Here is a 25,163-nt window from a genome sequence, read left to right as displayed (position 1 = left end):
GGTGCCCTCTCCCTTTGCCTTAGCCCCCACACTCATCTTTCTCATTTCTCACTCAAAATCCTTTATTTCTTTTTCGGTAATTTTTCTCTTAAAACACCGTTAACTTACCAATACAATACTGAAAATTCACCCTTTTAACCAAAAAACGCAAGTTTTTAGAATACCTCGAGCAGACGCTAGTTGCTAGTACATATTGTCCTCTTCAAACTTTCTCTTCTTTCAAGCTTTTCCTCAAAGTTTTAAAATACCTCTACTAAGAAGAGGTTTCCACACCCTTATAAATAATGTTTCGTTCCTCTCTCCAACCGGTTGAGTCGCTCCACCTCCATGAAACGAGATCACAGTGATGCTTATCCTTAAATAAATGAAGTGTGGAGTGACTTGTCTTGCATGGAGACATATGTAAGAGATGGGCCAAAGTCTACTGTGACCAAAAACCTGCAAACAAAGATAATGGAGGAAGAAGAGACAAAAACAAGAAGAAGATATGGGGAAAAGTGATGGTTGAATTTTATTCCATCAAAGGGTTTTTTTTTTTTTTTTTACCACTTTCATCAGTACAAATGGAAGAAAATTAAAGAAAGAAAATGAAAATTCTAAGTAAATTTCTGTACCCCACACATTCACCTAACTAATTACCCAACAGCCTAAATGCTACACCAATCTATTAGACACAAGGCTTTTAGTTCTATTTGCTGTGTAATTCAACTTCTTGTTATGTTACAGACCATTAGTACAGCCCTAATTCTTTACAAGTAAAAGGGTCACAGAAACTAAGATCTGACTATCTACCATTTATAACCACAACTTAACCTGAGAACATTGAGATAAATGGGTCCTGAATATATTGAATGAATGTCGTCTAATCGTCCATTTTCTCCCATTGGTAACGTCCCGGAAGTGGTTTGCCTGTGTTCGGGTCGAAGTTATACCTGTAGTTAACCGTGAAATGTAATACTCATGATGTGAATGCGGACTATAGCTTAGAAAGGCTTTGAAAAGAATGCTGAACATGGGAAATGCATCACTTACTTCTCGATGAATTTTCTTTGCTGCTCTCCTTCGACGTAGTTGAAGAAATCGTCAACTTCCCGAGTGGTCGGTACATCTGTTGCAGAGGAATTTTGCAGTCGTATCCTATAATCGGTGGTACTCGACGCCTTCGTAGAAGAACTGGGTGTTCGTATGCTCTCGGGCTTCTGTATCAAACTGCAAGGAGTGGATTCCCTACTGCAACCATTAACATGAACAGTCATTAGAATTGGACTATAAACAAAAACGACAGACCAGTCCAAATGTGTAAACAAGCCATGAATAGGTTCCCAGTTCCTTCAATTTGAAGGATAAACAATCAAACGATAAACGTTGAGATTTTTAGAGGAATCTTCACATGTTTCAATGAATCCTCAAGCTGGATTGGCCAAAAAAAATACAAAAAAGGTAACAATGGAGTTCAATGAACAAACGAACAGGAGAATAAAGGAAAAGCAATTCTGAAGGCACAGTTCTACAAAGGTATTTGCACAGCGTAAGGCGCGTAATGCCCTTCTCAATAAATGTACAAGACAAAACTACTTGAAACAACCGAGGAGGATAAAATATAGAAAAAAGGACCTCTCGACATTCTCGAGCTTTGATAGAATCTTCAGTTTTTCGTGCCTACGAGGATATTAGTACCAAGAAGAAATTAAACCCCAAAGATGTTCTTGCTCATTGCAATTTCAAGAAATACACACAAATATATGAACTGTGTGTCAGAAGAGAGATTTGTGATAAATATTCAAATGGCGAATTATAACAGATTGATTATGCTTGAAATTACTCTCTGTTTCCTATGAACGGATTGATCAATTTCTATGTGATATGATAACACTGTGTTGTGTCAAGAAGAAGAGAAAAATGGTAAACCTAACCCTCCGAAATTTCCAAAAAGCTTCAGAATCTCTGTTTTAGAGGCATCGAAATGTGCAGAGAAAATGGAGATTCAACAAAAGAGAAGAAGAACAGAGGGGAGGCAAGGAAGAAGAGAGAGACCTACCTCATTCCACCTTCAAAATCCAAAACATTCTCGCCAAACGAAGCTTCTTCCTGAATGTCATGAATATTCACATTTTCCTGAACCTCGCTCTGCTTAACCACGATTTCCTCGACCGTCACATCCTTCATTTCGCCGTCGCCACGCCGATGCGAGACAGACTCAATAGAACCAGCAGCGACCGAACAAACCCCCAACCTCGAGGTTTCTCCGGAACCAGCGGTAACTCTCCGGCCACGTTCATTACTACTCCTCTGCGGCAATTTCTGCTTCTTCGACTCATTCGCGAGAGCAATATTCTTCGGCTTGTGAAGGCGACGGCTTCGGAGCTGGAGATAGGAACCAGAGGTGGCAGGAGAAGACGGCGACGGTGGAGAATTGGAAGTCTTCTGAAGGCGCTGGAGAGCTAGGGTTTTGGCCCGAGTTCGAACGCCAATGTAAGAGGAGGACTGAGAGGCATCGATAAGGGTGATTTCGAGTGAGGACTTGGATTTCCTGATGTACTTACCCATGGCGGAGTACGTAAGCAAGCTCTCATGGAGGAAAACGCAGTGGCAGAGAGACAGAGGAGAGAGAAAGGGGGAAGATTTTCTAGAGAGAGAAAATCGAGGTTCGGATTGGACGAAGGAAGAAGAAGAAGAAGAAAAAAAAGGATTTAAAGTGTGAGGTTGGGGTAATTTATACGGAGGTGAAGAGTGCTTTGGTAGAGAAAAGAATAAAAAAAAACAGGTAGGGTTGGGGTTTTCAGGCTTCCTGTACTTTTTATTTTATTTTTCTCTATTCTTTTTTTAATTAATTATAAAATAAAATTTCTCCTCTTTTTTAATTAATTAATTATATTTATTTTTATTTATTATTTTTACCATTTTTGTAGATAAAAAGTTATAATTAATTAACCAATCCAAATAAAAACAAATAAATTTTTTATAATCAACATTAAATAAAAGTAATGTAAACCATTTAATTTAACGACTAAAATTAATTAAAACTATTTCATTTTATAAGTTAAATAAAAGTAAATTTGTATCGGTCTCTTAATATCTATTGGAGTGAGTCAATAACTGCATCTATTCCTTTTAGAAGTTTAAGTGCCGAGATCGATGAAAACAAGACTATATAAATTTGTCACGGAAGTATTAGGAAAAATTAGAAACAAAGATAATCGGCTCGGCTGATTTAAATCTGCTCACCCGAATGTTGTTTGCCTTAGTTCAAGCATTTACTCTAGGTCAAGAGATCTTAGGTTCGAATCTCGACTCCATATATTGAACTAATAAAAATGGTACGAAATCTCGACCCTATATATTGACGATAATAGGGACGATTTAGGTTGGGTAAAGTTCTCGATAAAAAAGTTTGGTTCAACCCAAACCGAGGTCAAGAGGTCTTAGGTTCGAATCTCGACTCCATATATTGAACTAATAAAAATGGTACGGAATCCCGACCCTATATATTGACGGTAATAGGGACGATTTAGATTGGGTAGAGTTCTCGAGAAAAAAGTTGGTTCAACCCAAACCGAACCGTTGGATATAGTTAGCTTGTCCAATCCTTTAGTAATTATATATCATAGATACAGTGGAACACATTTCCTTTTCTTTCTCGTTCCCCTCCCCCTGCCCTTCAACTTTCAGCCAAGTGTCGACAAAAGTCGTCACCCGACATGGGTCAAAGAAAACCGCTTTTTATTTGAATCAATTTCACTTTAACCAATAGTCGTCGCTTTATTAGATTACTCTCTCTCTCAACTAACCGTTATCATCAACTGTTAATTGCATATAATAATTGATCATGTAAGAGTTTGATCCGGTTGGGTTACTCTCTTAATAGGATTGACCGTATTGGAGAGTGATCGGTTCAATACAATGTTCAAACTCGAACCAGTCAAATCATCGTACACTCTTACACGCACCAACTTTTACTCGACTATCTAAAAACACAAGAAGAAAAAGGAATCGACGCTAGTGATCGTAAAAATTCTCAAAATCAAATAGAAACCAGCTCAAATGACTTCACGAGCTTGAACTTACCATTTTGTAATAATTAAGCTACACGACTCTATTTTTAATATTTTTAATTTAAAATTCTTTCACCATCCGTCATTTTGACTCCGACTATTTTTTTAGTCTCAACATCGGTCGGTTTAATCACTAAGTTAATCTCGACAAAAAAAAAAAATTAGATATTTAAATTCAAGCGAAAAAGGAAAAAAAAAAAAAAATTTAATAATTTTTGTGAAGTAATTATAAAGTTTGGAGGTTTTCTATTTATTGAAATGGAAAAAAAATTTTAAAAAAAAAAAAAAAAAAGTTACACATGATGGGATACCGTGTCCTTTACGAAAAAGACGCCCTTTTTTCCTGCTGCTCAGCTCAAAAATGTCATTTTCTTAAATTATTATATATTCTTTAATATATAAATAATAATAATAATTAAAGAAAAAAGAAGAGGGACTTTTGCCCCAGTTTGGAGGGCGCTCCGAATTTTGAACTGTCCCTCCAAGCGGGCAGCCCTGGGGCGGTGGTCCTTATTAAGGGCAGAGGCAGGTCATGCAGCGCTCATGATATCTCACCCATTTTTTTACTTTATTTATTTGTTTTTATTTACGTGGAGTAAATACTTTCTTCCTTTGGAAGTTATTATTATCTCCAAAATTTACCCTTCCTGATAGGTAAATTTTTCTTCCCTTCTTGGGTAAATAAATCAGCATTTTGGAATTCATATTACTCTATAAATTTTATTTCAGTTCTTAATTCTTCTTTGATTATATATATATATATATATATATATATCTACTAAGTCAATTTGTATTTTAAATTTGTCACTGACCTATTAATTACTGAGTTAAAAACTCAAGAACTTCATCGAAAATGAAAACCTCTAAATTAAAAGACTAAACTTGTAATTTAACATGCATTTGTAAGAGATATGATTTAGTGGACTAGACATTAAATACCGTCTTGAAAGTGAAGAAAATTACATGTGCTCGGTAAACATTATTAGATGAAGTCCGACCTATTTCTACATCTTAATATTTCTAGCTAACTTAAGCATCTTAGCGAGACTAGTACCATGCCACTATCCATATTAACTATTTGTATACGTCACGTCTATCTTAATCAACAAATTCACTACTAAATGAATGTGAAATTCACGTAAATTTCTTCCAATCAAATTTAGCATTTATTATACGAATTAACAATAAATTGCCACGAATTTAATCAACAAATAGACAATAACCCTAAGAACTTTAAAATTATGCTTTAAAATGTAGAAAATACGTTCAAATTCTATAATAAAGTGTCCAAATTCGGCCAAAATAAATAATTTAACTAATAGATGCAAAAATATTATAATTAAATCACAAGTTATAAATATTCTTGTGTTTATGAGATTTTAAAATTTATATTTTACTATATGAAATTTAAAAAACAATTATTTATGGAATTTAAACCTAAAAATTTAAGAATAAAGTTGGTGAGGTAAGAATCAAGGTAAAAAGTAATTTTTTTTTTCCTGAAATAACTATTTAAATTGATTTCTTCAATTTTAATGATTTAATAAACAAATATCATTTTATTATAATTTTTGAAGAAAAATAAATACTATAATTTTTCGCATTAAATAAAGACAATTATCCAAAATTCTTATTATTCAAGAAAGAAATATTTAATAATAATATTTTGACGCGTTTTAAAGAATAAATGGAAAGTGGGAAAGCCAAGTTGGTACAGACTAGGCAGACCATGCAACCTCCACATTATCTGCCATAGCTAATTTAATTTATTCGATTTGTACTTTTCCACTATTTATTTATTATTATTATTATTGTTATTTTATTTATAATTATTAAAAAAAAAAAGCCTTTTAAAAAAAATAAAAATAGAGGGCCCCACACGCATTGACGTTCTTGGATTTATCTTGCTAGACAGCAAACTTTGAGATAAAAATAAGAATTTCTACACTTTTTTCTTCGCCTCAATGATTTGCCTGACCAAAATAATGATGGACAGGTGGCAGATTTAGATTGGCCCACGTGGCATATAAACATATATTATATTCCTCTTAAGTCGTTAATTGATTTATTATTTTAAATTATAATATAGCTATGACTTAATTTATTTAATTAATTTCAATCACCAAATTTAATAAGTTTTTAGAGCCACCTTAAAATTTGACACAAATTAATGAACAAATATATGCTAAATGATTCATGAAAAATTTATTTTATTTTAAAATTCAGGGAAGAAAATAAAAAATATAAATGAAACTTAAAGGAATGGGTTGTTTAAGAACTAAATAGAGAAACAAAGCAAGGCAATAAGGAACCATAATAATAATAATAATAACAATAAAATAAGATTTAATAAATAAAAAAACAAAATTATTAACTTATAAGTTAGTAATAATGAGAAGGAAGGCAGTAAATCTTTAACAGTTAAAATTAAGCTCTATCAATAGGGTTAAAAGAAGGTTCAGTTTGTGAAATCTATTAGACAACCCATGAGGGAAATATCACACACTAGCTTAACTTATTTACCCACCATAACTCTAAATAATGAAGAAAAATGGAAGGTAAATTTTCAATACAACAAGAACTCTCTTCTTTTTACTTTTCCCATCTTTTACTTTTCATTTTTAAAACTCCATTTTTAGATGTAGTTTTTGAGGAAAAATGGAAAAGAGCCATTAGACTTGTGTAATAATCAGAGTTTGACTCACCTAATGCCAGAGAAGTTGATGTGGGTATATATGCTTATTTCCATATCTTGACAGATTTGTCGTGGCTCGCGGAGGCGACCATTCCTGTTACTGGTGATTGAGCCAACGACGAAATCATGCACTCGTGAGCGGGCATTGTCATACACTTGTTCTCAGCCATGTTCCACAGCTCCAATGACTGCAATTCATCCGATCGAATTGGGTTACAAAGAGATCATAATAATAATAAGTACATGACTGATGTCTAACTCGATATCTTTTAGCAAATCAAACGAAAGTGTTCTCATCTTCTTCATACCAATATCGGTCTCATCAATGTCAGCTCGACGAAATCGATATATGAAATGACAAAAGTTGGGGCTCTGTTGGTGTGTGAACATATTTCATAACAATTTTTTTAAAAAAGTAACTTTCTCGTGTTATAATCCGAACTGAAATTGTTCTTCCTATAAAAAGTTGCAGGCTCGAAGATAACGTTGATCTAATTGGTTATAAATAAACTCCTGAAACATAGGCACTTAATGCATGTGGGGGAATAACTGGAAGCAAATGGTACAGTACAGCTAAGGAAATAATGCATAATTGTAAAGCAAAGTATAACCTGGTAACCGCCGATAACCAAGAGGGAGGAATAGCTCGGGTGAAAAACGCAAGAATGGAACATATTCCCACTGGAACTGAGCTCGTGAATGCATTCTCCCGATGCGACCGACCATACTTTGACAGACTCCCGACTAACAGATGCCAAATAATCTCCATTTGTATCCCAACAAATTGAATGCACATCTGATGAATGACCCTACAAAGTGAACATTATTCTCTCATCAGCCACTACTACAATAGTAATTAAGTGAGAAGCTTTCGAATTTATCCAACTAATACTTGAATTTATTTCATATTTGTATACAAGATTGCTAAATCAGTGAAGTTAATTTCAATGAGTAGCTATAAAACCTATGGGGAACTTTGATTACAGTGTCAAAATTGTAAAATCAAGATACAAATATCTTCACTACATGACATTCAGTAGCTCTAATTTCGTCGGTGACCTTGGCTTTTTTGTCATATAATTATTTTATGAAAATTCGAATACTTTAAACAGTATAATAGTGTTAGTTTTAGTAGCTATAATTTCTATGTTGAATTTGTTATAATTACAGTGTTCATCACATAATTCACTCATTGATCAGAGATAAACCAAGTGGGTATGAGAAAAAGTGATCATCTCTGTTTATTTCTTTCCTTTTTTATGGCTGATTAACTTAGTAGAATTCTAGCAAACGAACTCCATTTGGGCTATGTTGAGGGGTTAATGTGAGAATAGAAAATAACCTCTCGCCAAGCTCCACCTCCTATTTGCTGACAATGACAACAGACTCTTACCCGACGTTATCATAAAGGCAAGCTAATCTCTTCGACGTTATCATAATTTCTAAAGAATCTTCTGGTTTAAATGTCAACCGAACAAATTCTAGTGACAATGAAGTTTATCTTTTAGGAGCTTTTGAGATGGAGGTGTCGATCTTTATTGGGACTCTGTCTATTCTAATATGGTAAGGTTGTCCATCATCTCAAGGATATCGAGTTTTGGGAACCTAGTAATAAGAATAATAGCCCTCCATACACATGGCTTCAAGGATTTTCCATCGAAGACGATGATACGCCATCTAAGTTAGTTTTCTTGTGGGCAACTTTTTCTCCATTCTTCTATGGGTACCAGTTTTGGCTCCACCAAACGAATTCTTCTGGATGGATAACCAGGTTTATAGTGACATCAGAAACTTTCTCCACTTCTTCCTTAACAGTTACTGATAATTCTTGATTTCAAGAGTCATTCAGTCCTTACTAAGCTTGTTTCCTGCATCTTTAGTTACATTTTTTATGTTAGTTTATGACCAAATCTGTTCAAATCAGGCTCATGACCTACTTCTCAGCAACTGCTGAGCTCCCAATTGCCGAGAGGAAAGAAAGATTCAAGAGAGCCAATGGGCAAAAGCTCCACCACTCCTCACTATTCTCAACTTCTCCATCTCCTCACTAAACAATTCAATTCCTCTTGACAAAGGAAGAATTGAATTATCGAGTGGTTTGATTCCTAGCTCATTCTACTTTTCCTTTGTCTATTTTCACAGATTTAGTTTAGGATTTAATACTTCTGAGTCTTTTGTAATCCTGTTGATATGCTATTCAATTATTCTACCATCCAAAATCTTCTATAAACGTGGCACCATAAGAAAATATCATAGTGTTAATCCTTCAAAATATGCAAGCAACAATTTTTTTTAATGGGAAACGATGCTTTCAGAACATGAAAGAAAATAAGAAACAAGAAAGAAAAATGCTATAAAGTTTTGAGATTTAATGAAAATTAACCAAATAAATGAAAGAAAAATGGCAAGAAAATAATCTATACTCTAAAGTTCGGATTGTATCAATTAAAACCTCAAACTAACTATTGTATCAATTAAAACCTAAACTTGTGTAAGTGAACGACTTTAGACCCTCCATGAGTGATATATAATAATTTTCATTTGATTCTATTTAGAATCATATCACAATCATCTATTAAGATTGTTTTTCTCCCGAAATTCTACCAACATAGCAAAAAAAAAAAAAAAAATTGACAATTCTTCCTTAATAAGTGAAAAAAATAGCGAAAAACAAGAAGATAAAAAATAGCTCATATTAATGAGAAACCATTATTATCCATTTGATTCTAACGTTTTTCTCTAATATTACGTTATTAGTTGCATTTAAAGAAGTTTTATACACATGACAATTATACAACGTTTTAAAACGAAATCCTAATGGAGGATCTAAATTCATTCACTTTTGCAAGTAGGGTTTTAATTCTAACAATTATTAGTTTGGAGTTTATTATTATTTTGTCCATGATTCCATAATGTTGCTACTAAACTAGTTTTGAGAGAGTTCAGTAAATATTATCTACATTTTTCTCAAAATGTTGAAATTAAAATCCTATTTCTGAAGCTAAAAAGAATTTATACATCGTTATCGTTATAGATGGATAGATATGCAGAAAATAATTGAGAATTGCAATGGCAGAAAACATAACTCTACATTAATAATTTTTTTTCTTGAAATTTACTCTTTTTGTACCTTTAATGAGAGTGTTGGCCTATCTGACTCGAAATCAATGATAGATACCACGCTATCTGATGCAGCGGCCAGAAGTTGCCCTATTCTTGGCTGAAATCTCACCTGAGTTGAGCCATTGCCACCCTGGTTCACAAACTTGCAATTAGACTAGACATTTAACTGCTAACGAAAAAGATACTGTAGACTGGGAACTTGAAAGAACGAAAAAAATCAACAGAATCATTGAACTAGCCTTGGAGACGTGCGTAGAGCCCTGTCTGACATGCCAGTAGCGAATCTCATTGTTCGCATCACAAGAACAGAAAATCTCATTCTTCTTTGGGTGGAAATCAAGAGATGCCACTTGCGAGGTATGTCCAGTATATGCATGTAGACTATAAGTTGGCTGCAAGAATAGATCCCACACAGTCATTTATAACGAGCAAGGGAGACGGACTTGATGCTAGATCAATTCAAATAACTGATCACAAAAATTACATCATGTGGAAGTGAAGTGAGCAGAATAAACATACTTGTGCTGCGTCCCAAAGTCGAATAGTTGTATCAAAGGAAGATGTTGCTAGCTGAGTTGAATTGGGTCTGAAACGAACATCGGTAATGATAAGAGTATGTTCCTCCGGTGTGGTTTCAGTTTGCAATGTCTCCATGTTCCAGATAACAACCTAATAAGAAAAAAATGATAACGAAAATGAATATCATCAAGTGGACATACAAACAATTATTGGTACTAGCATACTTATATGAACGTATTGGATGTCGGATGACAAAATAATTTACCAAGGTTTGCTAGCATACGATCCACATTAGGAGCGAAAGTAATTGAAAGAGAATTGCACAGCACTACTATGAAAGATTTGAAGCGTCATACACAAATTCCAAAATGGCACATTCAGAAGAAAGAAAATCGAGGAGGTGATCACATTAAGCTAATGAAAAGTGGAAAGCTCATCAACTCTTATAAAGAAGCAATTGCGAAGGAGTTCACATTTCTGTTTAAGAAAATCCAGATCAACATCGGCAGTAAATAATACAGAAGAGATACAATTTTAATACCCTTTTGTCATGACCGGCACTTGCTAATAACTTCCCATCCGAAGAGAAATGACAGGACACAACTTTGCTGTTGCTTTTACGCATGGAACCAACTTCACTAAAAGAAAGACCTAAAATGGGGTGGGGACACAAAACCAAGGGTATAGTCTATCAGAACCAGGACGTCCGTGACCACTGTTTGAATGAAGCAATCATGGATTACCCTTTGAATTTTCTGGAGCATGCTCAGAAGGGTTCCGCTTCAATGTGCCAAACAAATCCCTTCCATCTCCATCATCATGCGAGAGAAATGATTCCACATTATCATCTAAGGAGCCAATATCTCCAAGATGTTCCATGTCATCCTGCAATGGGAAATAATGAAATATTATCATTAACGGACTACTCAAGTGTAGTACATAGAAACATGCAAGAATTCATGACCACTGCCATCACAACGACAAATCCAAATCTATCACACAAACATGATTATAAGAAAGCGGCTCGGATCCATTGGAATCTAAATTACAGAACATTGAGAATTGAAAAGAAAGAAAGCTTAAAGATATGGTTATAAGTATCAAACTAAAAAGACGTGCATACTTCATTAGTCATTGGGGATTTAACCAAACATCCCCTTTCTTGAGCATTATTCTGCACCAGGCAGATGCATGGGTTGTAATATAAGCGAATGTTCATGCTACATCACTGGTTAGAATTTGTCTCTTAGTTTATGCAGATAATATACTGTTAGGTAATATTTCCTTTACCAGCTGGTTTGTGGACGATGCAAGACCGCCCGTTCCATCATTCCCATACAACAACATATTCTTTGGCATGCTATTAACATTCTGCATATTAGGGGCAATAACAGCTCCATCACCGGGGGTGTGAGTTGATGGAGTTGATGGTTGGGAATTAGGTCCAAGGGTATTCCCTGTTCCAGTACTGTTAGCAGCTCCAGATGATGAAGGTCCCTTCCTTTTTCGGTTCTGTGACTCACATTCAATAAACAATTATTAGTTTGCTAAGTTGTAGAGAGACAGATTCTGGTTGTGAAATCTTAAATAATGCTGTCAACAGTACTCAGATAGGTAAGAAACTGAAAGATTTATTTCCTTGAACTTATGAAGTATAAGGAAAAGAAATTAAGTTGTTGTGTCATAAGAATAGGCACAACCTGTTGTACTTGCTGAGGATGTAAACCATCCTGCTGTTGAGAAGAAGACTGTTGCATTTGTGGAATATTCATCTGCAAACAGCGCCTTTAACCATTTAGGTCACCTCAACATCAATCAAGAAAGAGAGTATTCAGATTTGAGACGAACTGTGCCCTTCCGGAAGGGAAATATACCTTTGATGAAGTTGACTGCATAGGCGAGCCAATTGACCCATCATTTGCAATTGGTTGACCATCTTTTGCATTTAAGTTATTTCTGGGTAACCCTCTAAATCTTTGAGGATCCATGTCACTGTACATAGGCGAACTACCAAGACTGCCTTGTGCTTGAACCTGTGCCAAGAGTTGCTGCTGCTGCTGCGGTAAGAGCTGAAATTGATTAGCACTTTGAAGGAAAGGTTTTTGAACCTGTGCGCCTAAACCTGGCCTTATTTGCTCAATACCCTGCTTTGGAAAAGGCCACAAATGTGAACTTGAAACCATACTAAAAAATCCTTAATCTAAAGAAAAATGGAAATATAACTTACAGCTAAAGGCCATCCCTTCAATGGAAGACTATTGACTCCAGAGTTCAATCCTGGAAAATGAACACAAGTTTTTCAAGATGTAGAGAATGGACCTCAAGGAAAAGTGATTGGAATCATTCCAAGTAAGTTATCTCCATTAACTTAGTGAAGCAAATGGAACAGCAGAGTTCAAGTTTAGTATCTTCCGGCCAACTCTGAACGTATTCAAACAGGCCAGGCAGGTTTCGTAAGGTTTGCTGAACATTCATTAAGCAAACAACAAACAGCAAACAAAAACAATACAACGGTGTAAAATCATATGTTTTCAATTTATTCAAAGAAAAGTAATTGGTAGAGAAAATTGTGTCACACTTTCCGAGTTATTTGGAAAAATAATGAAAAATTACTATCACAAAGAACAACATACGTTATCAGAAATATTCTACATTCAAAATCAAATTAGAGGGAACAAACTGATACAAACAACAGATCACTCTGAGTGTGCTACATTTTTTAGGAGCTCTCTAGGTCTTCAAAATATGTTTTACATAGGTCTACACTTGTAGGATTTCTTGGTAATACCACTAGCAATCTAGTTTAGCCCCTTCAATGTTTTTTTCTTTCTAGGTGTTCACTTGAGATAAATTAAGTAAAGATTCAGTAATTGTTCAACTGGCTTCCCTTTGTTGTTTAACATGTGTGCGAATAACATAAACCTTACCCCTCATAGCATGCAGTCTACATATGTACAAATTTCACACAGTCATTTTGTCATGACAAAATCAGTTTAAATATGGAAAGCCTTGAAGAATTTTATTTAGGAAGGATACAAACCTGTGTTTCCTATTCCAGGTTTTGACTGCATTAATCCTGACCCATAAACTGAAGATGGATCCATAGGTAATGACCTTTGAGTACCACCCATACTGACCTCTGGTTTAATATCCTACAAAAATGAGATTTTATATCAACCCTGCAGCTATGTACAAAGAAAGAAACACTAAGGAGTAAAAGATGCTAAATAAACCAATTACCGTGGGCTGCTGACCCCGTGCCTGCATCTGTTGCAATGCTGCATTCACACTTCCAGGGTTTCCCAACTGTCTGTGTTATACAAGGCACCAAGAAGAAAGTATTAGCTATGCATTGGGTTCAAGAAAACAAACATAATAGGAATAAATAAAATAAAAAGAAACTTACCCTGGATGACTTGTAGCTGGTTTCATCACCCTCGCATCAAGCAGTGGTTGGGATGTCTCTGAATCCATTGCATTAGGGTTTTTCATGCGCTCCTCGTACATTCTTGCTGCCAGAGCACTTGCTGTTGGTTGCCCCAGCATTCCTTCAGAATTAACCGCATTCAGTGAACCACCAAGCGAAGGGTGAGTACCATCCCTTCGTTGTAACTGAGCTTGACGCATAAGCTGCAGTTGTTGCATCTGCAGTTGTTGTTCCTTCTGTTTCATTTGTTGTGCCTGCACATAAGACATAAGCAACAAAGGATGAAAACCAATGGAACTTAGCATCAATTCAACTCACTATATCAGTAATTATGTCGACAGTTCTGAACAATAATATGTCGAGAAAATCACCTCTATATATGCTGCAGCAGCTTCAGAATGTTTCTCGTTCGTCCTTGCTATAAATATGTCCCAGAATACAGACCACCATTCAAACAAAAATCCTCCAGGAGCATCAATTGCTGCACGTCATCATATGCAAGGACTATTATTGTCAATGCAACGTTCTATTCTTAATCGCTGCACAGAATGTAATACAGTAATCTAGTTCCAATATGAACACTCAACTCGAGTCTACTTAGTAGCCACATCAATCATGCTCGATGTACTGAGTGGAACCAGACAAAATCTTATTCCACTAGAAACTTACTGAATAAGAATTGACAGAAATTTCTGAAGTATTACCTACTGGATCTGGAGCGACCTTTCCTTCGTTCATGAAGGACTTAGCCGTGGCATGTAATTTTTTCTTCACTAAATAATCATAGATGTACACATCGAGCCTGGAAAATCAACGAGAGTTTGTGAAAAGTGTAATTGAATGAAATTCTAATAATAGACTAAAACAGAAACATCTAATAATGGATGAAAGGAAAATTGAACAAAAATATTTACATCTTATCTGCTTCCCAGTTACTCTGCGCCATCTTCTATCTTGAAACCCAACGAACTGCTCAAGTAAACGACGAAAATCCTACCGTAATTATAACCTATATCTGCAAAATTAAGACAGAAGATTCTGCAGCCTGTTGAATTCAGCTCTACAGCCTTAAAAAACACCAAAAAGACGGATCAACGCCCGCATTACCAATCTTCGAAGTCCTGAAAGTAAGATCTCCATTGATCAAATATCTCGTCCTCAAATTCACAATCACGTACAGAAAAAATTCAATTCAATAAGCGCGAAACTTTTTCGCGATCTCAGACAAAGCGGTAAACAATTTAGCAGTTCAAAAACAGCCGAAATTCTCACCTAAAATCAAGGAGCTTGTAATTCGGTCGATTAACAAGTTCTAGGGCTAGTGATCAGAGATTTTACCAGGTTCGAACTGCTCCAAGTTAACATCACTTGAATAGCCTTCGAGGACTTCAAAAGAAGCTGAGTTCTGGTTCCAAACCTGACTTCGTGCCCGAGGCTCGGACCCGAACTTAAGCTGGCCCGTTAATTGACGTTGTTGGGCTTTTCCATTTTGACAAACCTGCACGGAAACTGTGACGAGTTGGGAGAATTAGGACCGTTGGATTGTACACGTGGATTTTAAAGAAAAAGACTAAGTCCAGAGAATCAAAGATATTATTAACTTCGGAATATTGTTGAATGGTAAATTTATTTTACTTTTTATTTTTTATTCGAATTATCGACTTTTTAAATGATAATTACTGTCTTAATTACTGTCTTATCCCTTGTAAAATTTTGAATTTGTAATGAAACCCTAATTTTTAATTTATAGTTTTTTAAAAAAAATTAGAGACTAAATAACCTTAAACTGAATTTAAATTAAAAACAAAAGTTTTATTACATCAGAAAAAAAAAAGGAATTAATTTAAATTGGTGACCTGGCAAAAGGACAAAGAGGGAACTTGACAACGTCAAATGATCTAGGTGGCGATGCCCACGTGGTTAGGAATTCGGTTCGGGTACAGAGCTAGGTGTACATGGCAAATTCGTGACCGTTGGATATTCGGCGAAGACGGAGAGAATGATCTCTGATTCAGTCTCCAATATTAATGCCACGTGCCGGACCCCTTCCCCATATTTAAAGGTAATATGATATCAATATAATATTCTTTTTAGTACGAATTAATATAAAAATTCAAATATATAATTATTTAATGAGTTAAATCACAACCACAGTCATAAAACTTTTAAAAAATATTTAATACTACACTTCCAATTTTACAGCAATAATAATAACAATTTATCGATATATAATTAAAAAAAAAAAAAAAGATAAATATTTTTTAATTTATATTTCGAAATTTCCTCACTTTATTGATTGCTGACTGTGTACCAACTTATGGTGGTTATCTATTAGACATCATGTATTTTATATTTTGAACAAATACTTTTAAATACAAATTCAAACTATTAAACACTAAATTGTAGTAGTTGGAGGTTGGGTAGTGTTAGATGAACACTACTCTCGGTTACAGTGTGATATTGTCTACTTTGAACATAAGTTTTCATGACTTTGCTTTAGACTTCCTAAAATGTCTCATTCCAATCGATATGGTATTCTTTGATTATAAACCCACGATCATTCTAGTCGATGTGGGACTTTCATCCAGCACCTCCTCTCGAATAAAGTACGTCTCCCCTTAATTGAGGCTCGACTCATTTTTCTTTTGAAGTCTTAGTCATTTTTTACTATACGCTCGAGAAGCCTTGACTCATTTTTCTTTTGGAGTTCTTTGTTCGACATTTGATGATTCTATTGACATGACTAAGTTTATGACATTACTCTGATACCATGTTAGATGAACATTATTCTCCATTGTCGTATGATATTGTCCACTTTGAGCATAAGCTTTTATGGTTTTGCTTTGGGCTTCTCCAAACGACATTATTCTAATGGATATAGTATTATTTGATTATAAACTCATGCTCATTATAGCCGACGTGGAACTTTTATCCAACAGTTAGGATTATTATTATTATTTGAGTTTGAATTTTTAGCAAACAAATTTTTTATTCAGTTTACAGTTAACATTCTTTTTATCGGATTACTATTCCGAAAATAGGGTTACGATCCAATCCAACCCAACCTTACATTTTTTTTAAAAAATAAAAAATATTTAAAGTTTGTAACTGTTAAACACGGGAAATAAAAGTGGAATAGAAAGGATATAAACTATCAACTTAACTACTACAATTAAGATAAAATATACTACCCACCAATTCCGAAAAAATAAAAGGAAAAATCATAACACTATTTAAATATATTCTACCATTAATTTTATATCTTAAATCAAATTTCATAATTGATGTTAGTAATTCATCGTGGCTCGTAAAAATTTGATAATTAAAAAAAAAAATTAATAATCCAACTCAATCTAATCTGTTCGAAACGCTTCGAGTCAATACAATACATTTATACAAGTAAATAAATACATGGAATATTAAATAGGGAAGTACGGGTAGTGGTTCGAACTGCGGACTTGCATGATGGTGGGAGGACATGGTTTAGTTGCGCCATTAATAGCCGAACCCAACAGCCTCCCTATTAAATGACATCACATTACAGGCCCCATTACCCATTCCCAGTGTTTTTTTCTTATTTCCAACTTCAGTCCCTGCAGCTTTTTCCATAACCACTTTTGTCCAATTCAAAACCTTCCAAAACATACGTCAAATAATAACTTTTATAATTACATTTTGATCCAAATTTTTACAATTTCTTTTAAGTTTGTCCCATATTTTCAAATATTTAAATTGAATTCTTATTTTTGTAATAATAAATCTTGGTATTATTTTCTTGTTAATTAATTTATCTCCTTTTAAATATCTATTAAAAATATATAATTTAAATTGGATTTAAAAATAAAAAAAAATAAAAAAATATACTATTTTATTAATGAATTAGTACGCCACATTGTTATAAAAATAAAAAATAAATAAATAAAGGAAAAATTTATTACAAATAACGAGAAATTAAAGATTTCAACCTACCACTGACAAGAAAATAATATTTAACTGTTTTAAATATTTTTGTGGCGTCGACTATTTATTTATTTAATAAGTAAATAAAATATTATAGAATTAAAAACTCACATTGATTCCAAATTATCTAGGCACGCTTTTGGCATGCTCTTGATGAAATTGAATTGACTTGTGTCTTGAAGGATAAGGTTCATAACAACAAATTACAGCAACTTTAATTTTATGGTACTTTTTTTTTTTTTTTTTTTTTTTTTGTCTGCCTAATATTTATAAAATAATTGATACATATTTATATTCATATGTATAATAATTAATTGGGAACTATATAAAAATTAATAATTAAAAAATGCAAGATAAAAATTAACATTGATTTTTTTGTGTAATAATAATTAATGCTAAGTGTCACATTCGCCCTTTCTTGGTAGTGATTTTGGCGATTATGCGGCACTCACTCTCAGCATTGAGCGAGTCAAGCCAACTTTAGACCACGTTGCCTACAGTCGGGCAACAACCTCGAGTCCCGTTTTGAAGAGAAGATTTTAGAAAATGGGGAGAGAGGTTTAGGAAAAAGTTTTGAAAGCAAAAATGAGAGAGAGATTAGTGGTGTTATATAGCAGAGAAGCAAAAAGGCAACAACAACCGCTTAAACAGTATATAACTTTTTGGATTGGGAGAATTTGACAACTAGTCGCATCTTCTATAGTATATTTTGAGTCATTTTATGTCTACCAGGCGTAGCCATGACTTCGCCGTGTGTCACGGACATGTGGCGATAGGCGACATGTCTTGGACAAACATGACTTTGAGACTAAGGAGAGAATATTGTTTTTAACCGAGTTTTCATGAAAAAAATGGAGTTTAAAAATAAAATTGGAACAATATATATATATATTTAATTTAGTTTAGAAAATAATAATTATAGGATTTAATATTTTATGTATATAAAATAAAAATAAAAATTAATGGCAATTCAGATAATGCGAAAAGGCGAAGAAGAAGGAATCCTGTCTGATTGGCTAATGTTTTTATTCCTTTTAATGGATTGGCGGAGGGACAGTTGGAAATATAAATGGCATTGGCAGGGGTAGATGGAGACGTTCTTGAATTAAAGTCAAGCTGTATTTAATTTTGAATTTAATTTTAATTTTAATTTTAATTTAATTTACCTGTCTCTCGTGCCAGTGTCTGTTTGTTTTTTTTCGTCTATATAAATGAGGTTTGATCTCTGTGTTCTCAGAGCAAAGCTACCAATGGCGTCTTTCTCACTGCGTGCAGTGGCTTTTTGGGTGTGTGTGGGGATTGCCTTGGTCGGAGCCGACAATGTGGTAGAAGATGACAAGCGTTTGTTTCATCGGCCACTTGGTTTTTTGAAGGGTAGAGGGTTTCGCGGAGGTGGCCTCGGTGGAGGTTTTGGTGGCGGTGGCGGTGGAGGTTTTGGTGGCGGAGTTGGAGGTGGATTTGGTGGGGGAGCTGGTGGTGGGTTTGGTGGTGGAGCTGGTGGCGGCGGCGGTCTAGGCGGTGGAGGTGGGTTGGGAGGTGGCGGTGGTTTGGGTGGTGGAGGAGGGCTTGGAGGCGGTGGTGGTTTGGGTGGTGGAGGAGGGCTTGGAGGCGGTGGTGGTTTGGGTGGTGGAGGAGGCTTAGGGCATGGCATTTATAAAAGGGGGTTTAAAAGTGGAGGACTAGGTGGTGGTGGTGGATTGGGTGGTGGTGGAGGGCTCGGCGGAGGAGGTGGTTTAGGAGGTGGAGGAGGCATTGGGCATGGTATTTACAAAAGGGGTTTTAAGGGTGGAGGACTTGGAGGTGGAGGTGGTATTGGCGGCGGCGGAGGACTTGGAGGTGGTAGCGGTCTAGGTGGCGGCGGAGGACTTGGAGGTGGAGGTGGTCTTGGTGGTGGCGGAGGACTTGGAGGTGTTGGTGGTCTCGGTGGAGGTGGAGGACTTGGAGGAGGAGTTGGTGGCGGTCTTGGAGGAGGAGCTGGTGGCGGTCTAGGTGGAGGAGCTGGTGGCGGTCTAGGTGGAGGAGCTGGTGGGGGTCTGGGAGTTGGAGCTGGTGGGGGTCTGGGAGGAGGAGCTGGTGGCGGTCTTGGAGGAGGAGCTGGTGGTGGGTTTGGTGGCGGAGGTGGTGTAGGTTCTGGAGTCGGATTTGGAGGAGGAGCAGGAAGTGGAGTTGGTATTGGTGGTGGCGGTGGGGGTGGCGGAGGGTTCGGCGGAGGTGGTGGCATAGGTGGTGGTGCCGGTTTCGGCGGTGGAGCGGGGTTTGGCGGTGGTGGCGGCCACCACTAAAATGAATTGTATTCAAATATATCTATTTCATATCTAAATTGTGAAAATTATTATGTACGGTTATCCAACACCGTACCCTTTATTATTGTTTTCCTTTAGATGAGGTGATTTTCAATTATGTAATGTGAATTTTATATCTTTTAATTTAATCTCCGTTCTAATCAATACGGTGCGTTTTGGATTAACGGATCTCGACCTAGTCGTCTTCATGCATGCATTGTACGACGTAATCATTAAAACAGTATTATTAATTATTATTACATCACCTTTTTCCATAATATTCCACGTCATTAATTTATTCATATAATTACGTTTTTTCTTAAATCAAGGAAATAATTTGTTTTGATGTAATATTTTCACTTTTAAATTCGGCATTTATATTAAAAAACAATTAATAATAATAAATAAATTACTCAATTATTTATCTTAGGAATTCGATATATCTCATTATTGTTAAAATGCCCTTTTCATTGAATATTAAAATGCTTTAATATCATAAAGAAAAAGGATCCCTTTTATGAGAATATTTAAATGCGGACCATTCCTCGATTATTTTGGACTTATATTATTGGAATTTTGCTTTGAGGGGTACTTTTGACTTTTCACATTGTTTATGTGAATATTTTGAGACTTGTATTAATTATTAAAATGAATTTCGATCTCTAATTTTCAAAATATTATTATTTTTTTTTTAATTTTGAGTTTAATATTTAATTGGTTCGTAAGTTTACAACTTTTACATTTTTAATTTTGATTTTCAAATTTAATTCTTATGCATTTCACTAATTCTTATTTTTAATATTTGACATTAACTTTTAGTTGATTAATTTAAAATAATTGAGCCATTTTCTAGTTAACTTTAATGGGTAGAAATAGGTATTTAGTGAAAAAATGAAGGGCAAAAGTGTAAATATTGAAAATGTAATTCAAAACTCAACTGTAAAAAATGTAATATTTTAGAAAATTACGAATGTGTCCTCGGCCTAAAAGCCACAGTTTTGAGACTATCAACGTAAAAAAATTATTAGGCATAATTAGGGAAGAGGATAAATTTGTAATTTAATAATTAGGGAAGAGGATAAATTTGGGCCGACTCATTATTCGATGGTTGGATCGAGGACCACATTGAAAGAATCCAAAAGCCCACGACTCGGCCCGACGCAACCCATGTCGTTCATGTGTAGAAATCGGCACGGCGGATTCTAATTCATCTCGTTCTTCGAAGGCCACAGAGTTCCCAGATTCTCTACAAGATGGAATTCTGCAATTCACTCATCTTCTTCACCCTCTTAATCATCCTCCCTCTCGCTAGGGTTTGTTTTATCTGATCGTTTCCGTGATTCTGTCTGATTCTTAAGTTATTGTTCTTTTTTCTTTTCCCGCGGATTTATACTTTGGAGCAGCCGCGGGATCTGATAATTCTTCAATTTGACGTGTTTTACATTTTTATGGCTTGATCCAGTGCGGGGATACTGGCTCGGTGATTTTCGTTGATAGCTCGTCGCATCAATATCTTCGATCTCATTCGACCGATGATGGCTCCGAGGTAATTTAGTTTATTCTGTATTTTCTCTTCCCTGGCATGATTGGTTCGGTTGGCTATCTGTGAATAGACTCGAGTTTCCTGCTCAAATTGTTTTGAATTCTGTTTCCATATCTGTGTTGGATCTTTGCGAATTCCGGCGGATTGAAGAAAATGAATCTGGAACTACTTGAACTGATTTGAGCTGTTCCTTCTTGAATGTTAGCATTATATTTGTTTCACATCGTAATATACATATGATTGCATTTTGAAATTCACGTGCTCATCCTGCTAATAAGTGGTATCAGCCATCGTCTGCCAATAAGTGGTTAACGGATTTAAGAAATCCTATGTGTCACATTTCGTGATGTTGAAATTGAAATGGAATTTTGAGGGTTTTTTTTTACGGCGATGGTCTGAGAACATTGTGAACCCTTCTAGTGTCAACCCATCCGACAATCGATGAGCAATTTTAAACGTATTGTCCATTGCTTAGCCATATTCTCAGTGGGAATTATTAATGTGACAGAATGTCGAACTTTGCTCTATGTTTTTTTGTGATAGAATATTAGCTTATCTTCTCATGTTATGCTCTCATATTTGATTTCCACAGGTTAGTTCAATGTCACTACCAGAAGTTGCTGCTGCTGTGTCAGTCTTGCTTGGTTTTGCGCCGCCTTCAACGCTTTCAGCTTCTGGTTCATCTAAGGTTCTTGATTGTTTGATAAGTTTTGCAGAAGTTTTCGTTGTAAATTATGTATGCGGCCGTAAGGTTTTGATCATGTTATTAGTGCCTTTTTTGCAGCTGAATGGGATGTTGATGCCAAATCCGCTTGATAGGCCTCGTTCAGTTTTTATGCTTGAGATTAGAGGAGCACATGGTCTCTGCAGTAATTTTGAAAATGAAATTGAAAATGAAATTGAAAATGTTATTCTTGGTTGCAAGTTTTTTAAAGGCGTTGACCTTTTTTAATTCTGATACTTGCAGATCCGGAAGTTGTAAGCCTGGTAAGTGGCATGTCCAGCAATGTTCTTACGAGTAAGGTTCACGTAAGTTCTGAGAGTGCTGACATCCAACTTCCCGGTATTTGTTCCTTCCAAAATCGTTATTGGTTTGTCTTTTTCCCAAATATTTTCCACTGCCCTTTGGCCTCTCTAATGATAGTTATTAGCAGGTGAGGATGAAGTGTCTGTTGTTCCTTTGAATGAACCATTGGCAGCTTATACTGATGAAGATATTAGTGAATTTGTAAGTTATGATATTAAACGCCTATATTTTTACCCATTTCATTTTCAACAATTTCTAATTTGTTTGAATATCTTACTAGGCATCTTTCATTGGTGGATCATATGTTGCTGATGCATCAAAAACTTTAAATGGAGAGTTGACTGTGCCGTTGACTGATGCTGTTAAAATCTATCTTCATCTGTCTAAGGTTTTTCTCCATCTGTAAAGAATGTTATCTGGTTATATTGGAAACCATTTTTGTTAATGTGTTCATTGGTGCATTATATTCATTTGCAGACAGGGGACAGAGAATTTATAGGTAGTCTTTTGTGTCTCATTCACAATGTTAAGAGGGCTATACACATTCATGAGGATTTGTCACAAAATGTGCAAAGTCCATCTGAGCTCATCACTGGTTCATTCGATAGCATCAAGGTACACTGTTTTCCTTGATTTTGCTGTTTTTTTTGGATGACGTTTATTCAACTTTTGTTCCTATCATGCAATATTTGTTTGACCTCAATTTTGTTCTACCGTACAATTAAACTGTAATAGAGACACTGATGAGGTTATTAGTGCTATAGTTTCTGGCATTACAAAACTCTAGTACATTTGGGTCATAACGGGCGGTGTGGACATTGGGAGTCTGCAACCTTGATTCTGCCGCCTTCTTGTAAAAGCTTCTTTGGCAGAAAAATAACATATATTGAATGTGGTTGTGTGTTTTTAGTCTCCCAAATACTGTCGTCACTCTTTTCTTTCTTTCTTTTCTTTAAGACGGAGTAATTTTAGTTTATTCTCATCGATATTCACCATCGGGTTAACAGGCATTCCAAGATCAAAGTGATTCCGAAGGAGATGCTAGTCATAGATCGAGACTATTTATTGTTGCTTTGTCCAAGATATTCCAATTACTCCAAAAAGCATATGATGGTAAGTGGTCGGTTGCTTTGGTTTGGAGGAGCATACCAATTATTCATTATTAAGCTCTAGTCTTTCAGCTGCCCATTTTTGTGGAGAAGTAACAAATTTTCTGTAACCTGATATATTACAAATTGGCTTTGATGTTTTTCTTGCTCAATGATGACTTTATACGAGTATGCGTATTAAAATCATTGACTCCCTTTTCGATTTTGGAACAAAATATTTAGGTTTTTAATATTTTATTTTTTTACTTAGATGCCTGTAATTTAACTTGCAGGTCAAATTGTTGGAGTTGTTTTGTTTTCTGGATCATCATCACCAAATGCAGAACAAGGATTAAATGTGATCTTTAACCCTCGGTCGACTCCACGTTGGTTGGTGGAAGAAGTCAAACTTAACACAACTATTCAAGAAGTGATACTGGTTAGGACAACCCTTGCCTGGATCACTGGAATCATCCTTTTGATTGCAACTCTTATGGGGGTAATTTTTTTTTTTTTTACCTTCACTCTAGTTTTGAAATAAACATAAAAGTGGATAATAATACGTTATTTATCTGCTTTTTCTCTACAATGATTATTGTTTTTTTGTGGCCTTAGGAATATTAATGACTAGTCTATGATAGAAATTCATATTAATTTTTGGTGCTTTTGACATTTTAGCTAACTTTTATGTTAAAAAAAATATAATACTGTTCTATCCTGTTCATAAAATATGACAGCATATATGTTGTTTTTGTTGATCTTTTGTTGTTTCACTGCAGTCGTGCTGCCTTCTAAGGATGCCTCTCACGAGGGACACCCTCCTCTATTCTAATGTGAAATTGGACTAAGATCGAACGAATAGACGATGCCCGAGATGATCGTCTGCCATTGAAGCATTTAGGGCATAAGATTTGTGTAAGTGCCCTTTCAACAATGTTCTTGTCTACATTTTGGTGTAGAAAACTTTGGTATTATTAATGGTAGCAATGGTATGGTATGCTGCCTTCTTCAAGATAATGATGGCTTTTGGCTATACAGTGGATGTGGATGGATAACCAGATTTGTGTTGTATAATAAAGTTATTTTTGTATATTATTGTCAGAAGTCACAGCTCACAGAGGTCTGGTGATGCAATTATTCAACTTTGTTGTACTTTATTTTTGGTGGACACGAGTTTTTCCAAGCTCCAAAATAATTCCATTATTACAAATCTTTAATGTGCTTGCATTCTTTGTTAAGCTTCTTTATTCTGATTTTGCACTTGAGTTGTTCTGTGTTTTATGTTAGTAAATGCTCATATCAATGCGTTTTCTTTTTTTATTCCTTCTGATCCCACGTTAGGTAGGGGAACGAAACATTCCTTATAAGGGCGTGCAAACCTTCCCTTAATAGACATAGACGCGTTTGACGATACGTAATAGGCCAAAACAGACAATATCTGCTAATG

The 25,163-nt window shown here is 35.3% G+C and overlaps 4 protein-coding genes across 11 annotated transcripts; 2 read left to right on the top strand and 2 right to left on the bottom strand.

The window, feature by feature from the left end:
- Positions 1-488: 488 nt before the first annotated feature.
- On the bottom strand, positions 489-2,704 carry LOC111786372 (cyclin-dependent kinase inhibitor 4-like). 3 transcript variants are annotated; one of them, XM_087121996.1, is made up of 4 exons: positions 2,039-2,704; positions 1,615-1,659; positions 1,033-1,230; positions 489-932 (listed from the first exon to the last, which is right to left on the bottom strand). In XM_087121996.1, exons 1-4 carry the CDS (start codon positions 2,545-2,547, stop codon positions 863-865), a joined length of 822 nt encoding a protein of 273 aa, XP_086978122.1. In that variant the 5' UTR covers positions 2,548-2,704; the 3' UTR covers positions 489-862. The 3 variants fall into 3 exon arrangements, with proteins under 3 accessions (XP_086978122.1, XP_023522439.2, XP_023522438.2); XM_023666671.2 differs by lacking the exon at positions 1,615-1,659 and having other exon boundaries at positions 1,033-1,227; positions 2,039-2,703; XM_023666670.2 differs by lacking the exon at positions 1,615-1,659 and having other exon boundaries at positions 2,039-2,699.
- Positions 2,705-6,459: 3,755 nt separating this feature from the next.
- LOC111790108 (transcriptional corepressor LEUNIG_HOMOLOG) lies at positions 6,460-15,242 on the bottom strand. Of its 6 annotated transcripts, XM_023670919.2 has the most exons (19): positions 15,089-15,227; positions 14,924-14,937; positions 14,731-14,831; positions 14,521-14,618; positions 14,188-14,297; positions 13,796-14,070; positions 13,630-13,699; positions 13,430-13,541; positions 12,617-12,666; positions 12,264-12,536; positions 12,090-12,161; positions 11,680-11,901; positions 11,133-11,274; positions 10,931-11,040; positions 10,390-10,539; positions 10,110-10,262; positions 9,878-10,000; positions 7,359-7,556; positions 6,460-6,935 (listed from the first exon to the last, which is right to left on the bottom strand). In XM_023670919.2, the coding sequence occupies exons 3-19, from the start codon at positions 14,760-14,762 to the stop codon at positions 6,792-6,794; spliced, it is 2,334 nt and encodes a 777-aa protein (XP_023526687.1). In that variant the 5' UTR covers positions 14,763-14,831; positions 14,924-14,937; positions 15,089-15,227; the 3' UTR covers positions 6,460-6,791. The 6 variants fall into 6 exon arrangements, with proteins under 6 accessions (XP_023526687.1, XP_023526685.1, XP_023526691.1 ...); XM_023670917.2 differs by having other exon boundaries at positions 14,731-14,937; positions 15,089-15,242; XM_023670923.2 differs by having other exon boundaries at positions 12,264-12,533; positions 14,731-14,937; positions 15,089-15,242.
- A 3,700-nt stretch (positions 15,243-18,942) lies between these two features.
- LOC111790303 (uncharacterized) lies at positions 18,943-20,223 on the top strand. The gene has a single exon (XM_087122735.1). It carries the CDS (start codon positions 18,988-18,990, stop codon positions 20,056-20,058), a length of 1,071 nt encoding a protein of 356 aa, XP_086978861.1. The 5' UTR covers positions 18,943-18,987; the 3' UTR covers positions 20,059-20,223.
- A 986-nt stretch (positions 20,224-21,209) lies between these two features.
- Positions 21,210-24,933, top strand: LOC111790109 (uncharacterized). The gene is made up of 11 exons (XM_023670925.2): positions 21,210-21,371; positions 21,521-21,604; positions 22,194-22,289; positions 22,386-22,461; positions 22,569-22,664; positions 22,756-22,829; positions 22,909-23,016; positions 23,106-23,243; positions 23,636-23,741; positions 24,010-24,215; positions 24,496-24,933. The coding sequence occupies exons 1-11, from the start codon at positions 21,312-21,314 to the stop codon at positions 24,562-24,564; spliced, it is 1,113 nt and encodes a 370-aa protein (XP_023526693.1). The 5' UTR covers positions 21,210-21,311; the 3' UTR covers positions 24,565-24,933.
- The last annotated feature ends 230 nt before the right edge of the window (positions 24,934-25,163 follow it).

Source organism: Cucurbita pepo, chromosome 3 (assembly GCF_057944985.1).
Source record: "Cucurbita pepo subsp. pepo isolate OVF chromosome 3, ASM5794498v1, whole genome shotgun sequence".
NCBI classification, from domain to species: domain Eukaryota; kingdom Viridiplantae; phylum Streptophyta; class Magnoliopsida; order Cucurbitales; family Cucurbitaceae; genus Cucurbita; species Cucurbita pepo.
The sequence above is the reverse complement of the archived record's forward strand: the minus strand, read 5'-3'. Positions and strand labels throughout refer to the sequence as shown.